This window comes from Acinonyx jubatus, chromosome E3 (assembly GCF_027475565.1).
Source record: "Acinonyx jubatus isolate Ajub_Pintada_27869175 chromosome E3, VMU_Ajub_asm_v1.0, whole genome shotgun sequence".
In the NCBI taxonomy this organism is placed as follows: domain Eukaryota; kingdom Metazoa; phylum Chordata; class Mammalia; order Carnivora; family Felidae; genus Acinonyx; species Acinonyx jubatus.
Genome location: NC_069398.1, coordinates 40,566,321 through 40,572,791, shown reverse-complemented (window position 1 = coordinate 40,572,791; position 6,471 = coordinate 40,566,321). Strand labels below are relative to the sequence as shown.

Below are 6,471 nucleotides of genomic sequence, written 5' to 3'. Positions count from 1 at the left end.
GAGGCCAGTGTGAGAAGAGATACAGAGCCAGGCGGCCTGGGTGAGGTTGAGAGGATGAACGCGTGGGCCTGGGGACACTGGGCTCCTGGATCCAGCAATACCTTCAGCAAGCACATCCTCAGCCATCCCAGTTACAGGACCCAGGGAAAATTCCCTTTGTTGCTTAAGAAGTTTGAGCTGCAGCTTTCCCAAGGGAGACAGAAGGAGCTCTCAAGGGGAGAAATGAGAGGGTCTGAGTCCCATCCCTTTTGTCAAGGCTGGACTGCTCACAGCAGATCCAGGTAACAGCTGTCAAGCCACATGTAACCCCAAGTCAAGGAAAGGCTTTCCCATCCTTCTCTGGTGCCATTCCTAGACAATTAATGTGTGGGGAATGCCAGGGAAGCCTACCCAAAAATGCTTCTAGGGCACACCTGGGTTTTAGAGGCAAGCTAGAAATTCATCTCAAGACAGGTGAAGATATCACAGATGCTCAGTGATAAATGTCTGGTGACATGGGAGCTATGAGAATGTCTCCAATCTCCCCCTACCTCTCTCCCTCATGTGCACACACACCTGGATGCAGGATGCAGTTTTGGGTGTTGTTCCTATACCTGAGGAGCAAACAGAAGTGGATGAGCCTCCCTCCCTGCAGGGAGAAGGATGTCTCTAGAAAGTGACTCCTTTCCTCTGCTCCGGGTTTGGGGTTGAGGTTGGTATGCAAGGAAGTCCTTGCTCTTTGCCCTGTCACGCTGAGACTGCATGGAGGCGTGGACCCCATGGTTGTAAACCCACCCCTTAGGCAAGGCCCAGTGACTGCAGGTGTTGGCCAGAGATGACCCCCCCCCCCCAGCTATAAGCAAGGCTATGAGAGAAGAGTAACACTGAGTCATTCAGCCCCACATTGGCCCCCCCAGGAGCCCTATCAGTGAGGTCCCTCCTAGGCTGATGTGAGTGAGTGATGTGGACTAGGTTGATAGACAGGTGAGGACTGCGGTGGCCCCCATCCAGGAGACACAGTTGTCTTGCCTTTACATGGCAACAGTGGCCCCATTTTGCCAATAGTCCCAAATGCCTGAGGGAAACTAGACATCCTGATCTCTGTGTGAAATGCTCTAATTTTTCAATCTCTCTATAGGCAAAAACAAAAGCCAGATCAGACTGCAGTCGGCCAGTTGGTAACCTGTGACTTGTTACCTTTTTGGGAGCCCAGGAAAGGAAAGGAGAAGTGTCCTCAAGACCCAAGCATACCCAAAACTCTCCCACGCAGAACTCAGGGAACGTCTATCAGTAGCAGGTTCCAGGGGTCGGGTTTGCCATAGGGCAGACACAACAAAGTCACAGCCTCCTCCTCCCCGTAAGGGGAGTTCTGATGCCATGTTGAGGTCCTGGATCCAGCCTTAACTGAAGCAAGAGATCCTGGACTGGCCAATTACATGTGCTCATGACTGGTTACCCTTTTGTGTGGGTCTCTGTGACTCACAACCAAAAAACTCATAATTAAACTGCTCCGAAGAAAGAAAAGAAACTCCAGAGGAGTTTAAAGACAGCTAGAGCCACTTCATCACTGCCTGGGCCTCTCCACCCTCCTCAAGTCAATGGTGGTCAGGTTTCCTTCCTAGCCAAGCTCTGGGAAAATGGATTTCAGATCCAGGGTGGGCTGCTCCCCACAGACAGTGAGCCTGTAACTCATATAACTGTTCACCATGCATATAACTCATATAACTGTTCACCATGCATGTCTGGGACACAAGGCATCGCTAGGGAATCAGATGTGAACGCCAATCATTTCTGCCTACCCAGCATTCTTTCCCTCTTCTTCCTGTCAGGTACCCCAGTATTCCTAGAGGCAACCTCCTTATGATTTTCAAACCAGGTGGTTGGCTTCGGGAACAGGCATGTGGTCCAGGTAGGCCAATCACTGAAACCCCATCCCTGTATGGTGATTGGTCCAGATCGTAGACAGAAACCTACTGGCCAGTCTGTGTTCTTTTTTCCCCTGGCAACTGTGATTGGTTCAAGGACTAGTGTGGGACCCAGACGGACTGATTAGACTCAGTTCTGGGAGGTTGGATCGAACTTTGGGGGAGAGAGGTTCTCTTCCACAGCTGAGCTGGGAGGAGAGAGGGAGCCTAATGGTGATGGGGCCCTCTGTGTGGGGAAGGCACCTGAGAAGGAGGCTGCCCCAGGGAAAGAGCCAGAGGTGGAGAGGGGGTGCTGAGCCTGATGACATCCCTGAGCTCCCAGACCAGGCAGGCCCAAAGGTGGCCCAACCATTCCTTGGCTTTTCCTCACATGAAGCCCAAAGGAGATGGTTCTGTCTTGCATCCTGAAGAGTGCATGAGCTGGATCATTGCCATCGGCTCCAGATGCCCCCACTTAGTGTCCAGACCCAGGGCTGAAGCCCACGTGGTCCCAGACCTCACGGACACTTGAAACGTGGGAGGCGAGCGGGCTGCCCCACAGGGCTCAGTCCCAGCTATCTGGAGACCAAGGGGCTGCTGTGGGATTGGCCAGAAGAGGAGGAAGTGGTGGCACTGAGCTGGGAGAAGCCGCTGGTGCAGGATTCCAGGCTGGACATGGAGCCCCTGGGGAGGAAGGGCATTGTGTGCACATTACCTTCGGGGGGGGGGGGGGGTGACATGGCCCTGGGGCCCACGCACAGCAGTGGAAAAGCTGGTGATGCTGCAAATGAGGCCCCAGGGTTCTTTCTACCAGGCTGGTAACCACCCCAGGCGCACAGGGCAAGTGTAGAGCAAAACGCAAGCGGAGTTATGGTGAGAAACGAGGCTCCACCCGTTTTCCAGCCCCACCCCCAACCAACCCCCACACACAGAGCCCAGCCTGCTACACACCATTCAGGGGCTTCCCTGACCTGGGGATCTAGCATAGCCTGGGCAGTTTCTGACCCTATCTCTAGCCTCACCTCACCCCGCCCCACCCCTGCAGCCTCCTTTCAGCATCTCTGACACTTGCCTCCCCTGTCTGGGAACCTGTGAAGGTCTCCACCTGCTGCCAGAAGCACTTTCTCTGCCCCCTTCTTCCTCTAGTTAACTTCTACTCCAGACTTCAGAGCAGCGCTCTCCAGGAGAACCTTGTGCGATGACAGTTGTGTCCTACAGCTGTGCTCTCCACTGCAGCAGCCATCAGCCTCATGGGGCTACTGGGCACTCAGAATGTGGCTCGTGCAGCTGAGGAACTGATTTTTTTATTTTTGTTGAACTGTAATAGCTATGTTTAAATTGCTACCTGTGGCTGGTAGTTACCTGGTTGGCCAGTGAAGCCTTAGGATCTGGCTGTTCCAAGTGTGGTGTGGGGACCAGCACCACCAGCCCCTCCTGGAGCCTGTTAGAGCTGCAGACTCTCTGCACCCCAGAGCTGCAGAATCTGCATTGTGACAACCCCCCCCCCCACCAGAAGATGTATGTGCATGCCACTAGGTCTCAACTCCAGTGTCTCTTCCCAGGTACCTCCCCTACATCCCATGCCCACCCTGTGCCAGGCCCCTTGTCCAGGCTCTGTGCCAGGCCTGTGCCAGGCTCTGACAACACTCTGTGTTGAGGCTTCTGACACCTCCTAGCTATCTGACCTTGGGCAAGGACCCCAGGCTGGAATGCCTTCATGGCATCCACTGCTGTGGTCTCCTGCTCCACAATGGCAGGCCCTATCTGTCTGGTCCCTTGGGGCCCAGCCCAATGCCTGCCTACTGAGGACACCCAGGAAATAGCCCTTGAACTGGTTTTCTTGCGAGGCTGTTGAAGGGCAGGGCAGCAAGGCTACCCCATGCTGACCAGACAGTCTGGCAAGCAGCATCTGCTCTGCCCCCCTCTAGGCCTCCACCTGCCCTCCTGGAGGCCAGCAGCCCCCAATGCTTGTGTCTGCATGTCTCTCCCCTGCACTGGTGCCCAGCAGCCAAAGCAGGCCACTTCCCAAAGAGGAAATCACCAGCCCTCCCAGGCTGTGGGGCTCTCTTGGAGTAAAGACAGTGGCCCAGTATTTCTCACAGGGGGCTGTATGTGCCCCTACAATACTTGGAGCTCCACCCAGGATATGGATACAGATGTGACACCCTCCTGGAGCCTCAATTTGACTCCATGGTAAAGAATATAAAGCATTATTTTTAGAAGGACACAAGCATAGATAGGTCATGAAGCAGGATGCAAAATCACATTCGTTTTTAAAAGATAAAATGTAAGGCCTTGAAGAAACTCTCCATGTCCTCACCCTGTTTCATTTTTGCTATCAAGGGCTTACTGTATGCCTCGGTGAAGGGCAGGCTTCCCCCAGCTATTTCATCTTCATGACAACCCCAAGACCTAGGATTTCAGTAGTCCCCATGTAACAGATGGGAAGCCTGAGGCTCAGACAGCTTAAGTGAGTTGCCTGAGGTCACAGAGCAATCAGGAAGTGTTGGAGGCCTTAACCACTACACTTCCTGCCTCTCTGAAAGCAACACTTGGAGAGAGGTGTCTGTGCGACACTATTCTAGAATGTTCTAGAACATTCCAAATCCTTTTTTTATGGGTTTCTAGGAATACAGGGAGGTCCAAATAGGAGGGCCTTGGGCTCCCCTTCCCCCACCAATCAATCTGGTATGTTTGGCTTCTGTCCAGGATTTCATTTAAAAGGGAGATCCATGGGGCGCCTGGGTGGCTCAGTCGGTTGAGCATCCGACTTTGGCTCAGGTCATGATCTCATAGTCCATGAGTTTGAGCCCCACGTCGGGCTCTGTGCTGACAGCTCAGAGCCTGGAGCCTGCTTCGGATTCTGTGTCTCCCTTTCTCTGCCCCTCCCCTGCTCGTGCTCGGTCTCTTTCTGTCTCAAAAATAAATAAAAACATTAAAAAAAATTTTTTTAAAGGGAGATCCTGCAGCTGAGGCAGAGTTTGGACACAGTGTTCAATCTGGTTGCTCACACACGTGCTGAGAGAATTTTAACAATACCAATGCTGGGGACCTGCCCCTGGATAAGCTCAAAGACAAGTGAGGGAGGTGAATCTAGTGCCCCCAGCCCAGAAGGAAGGGGCCTCAGGAGTGCTGTGGGCCTCGCCTAGAGGGGAGTCAGGACCCTTCCTGCCCAGGCTCTCCCTCCCCAGCCCCTCCTACCTGAAGTCCTCAGACGCCAGCACCTCGTAGTAGTAGAGGAGTTTGCACTTGGGGCCAGGGCTGTGCAGGGCCGTCAGGACATCCTCCACACCCGGGATGCTGCAGGCCACATTGCCAGGGGGGCTGTGCATTTGCCACTGGAGCAAGTAGGTGCCAGGCCACCGGGTCACATGGGAGCCCTGAAACACAGCAGCCGGGCCTGAGGCTCTGGTCCTCCTGGGGACAGGAGCCCCTTACTAAATGGATCCACCAGCCAGTCTTCCTCTCAGGGCCTCCCGAAGTCATCCTTGGCCCCTCTGCTCTTACCCCCATATCCCTGGGGACTGAGAGCCTCCCTCTAAATCTGGTGGGAGTGGAGGCCTGGAGAGGAGGGCCGTAGTTGCAGGGCAACAGGTGCGGTTTAATTAAATGCCTGGACTTTGTTGGGCTTTTGTTCTGCTGAGCGTGATTTGCAGATGAGGTCCAGGCAGGGATTCAGGCAGGGAGCTGGCAGGTTGGTTAGAGCTAGTTGAGGGCCTGGACGCTGAGAATGAGGGCTAGGGGTGTTGGTGTGTGAGGTGCAAGACAGTGTGCTGCTCAGGGAACCTTCAGAGAGGTCTGCAGTGCTCATCAGAGCTTGTGTGTGCGGTACGGGTGAGAGAGCGAGCGAGGCCAGCGATGTGAGACTTACAAGCACTGGAGAGTGGAGAATGCAGGGGGCCTCGTGTTCATGTTCCACAACGCATCTGAGTTCCGTTCCCAGACTTAGTATGTCTCTGCTGCATAGCTTCTGAAGCTCACACGTCAGAAATCACTGGGAGAGGGTGAGGGATGCAGGGTCCAGGCCTCACACCCAGAGGGTCTGAGTTACCCCTCCCTGGCATGGGCCCTGGCAATCTGCATCTCTGACAAGAGTCCCAGGGATTCTGAGGCTGGGGTCCGGGGAGGTCCCCAGAGTCCTGGATCTGTCTGATTCTGTCTTTCTCCCCACCCATCCCACAGGGGCTCCAAGGCCAAAGTCCATACGCAGTTCACCTACTTGGGTGCTCCCAGAACCCTGGCACACAGTGGACACTCAATCCTGAGTGACGAATGAATGAACAAAGGAATTCGAACCTGGATGCTCTCCCCTTCCCGGCAGACAAGGGGGGCTTCCACACGGCTGTAATCCACACCTAGGACCCAGCCCTTGTCCGTCAGCTGCCCGCCGGCCCTGGCCCCAGGCTCCTGGGGTCCAGGCTTGGGCACCTGCTTGCTGTGGTACAGGCTGAACACCACGTCCCCCCTCAGGATGTCAAAGTCCCAGGTGATGACTGACTCGCCCTCCAGAATCTCCACGGCAACCTGCATGGGGAGGGCACGGTCTGAGGGTCCGACCTGGAATCCCACCAGGAGTGGGGAGCCGGGA

General features: G+C 54.8%; 1 protein-coding gene across 3 annotated transcripts in view; it reads right to left on the bottom strand.

Annotated features, from left to right (window-relative positions):
• Positions 1–1,693: 1,693 nt before the first annotated feature.
• Positions 1,694–6,471, bottom strand: part of SEC14L5 (SEC14 like lipid binding 5) — a 42,351-nt gene continuing 37,573 nt past the window's right edge. The window contains exons 14-16 of one of the 3 annotated variants that reach the window (XM_027043291.2): positions 6,180–6,407; positions 5,085–5,263; positions 1,694–2,567 (exon numbers count right to left, since the gene is read on the bottom strand). In XM_027043291.2, the coding sequence (XP_026899092.2) occupies positions 2,459–2,567; positions 5,085–5,263; positions 6,180–6,407 (516 nt within the window). In that variant the 3' untranslated portion in view covers positions 1,694–2,458. Of the gene's footprint in view, positions 2,568–5,084; positions 5,264–5,754; positions 6,408–6,471 lie in introns of those variants that run through there. The other 2 variants (XM_027043292.2, XR_008294528.1) reach the window with 2 other exon arrangements.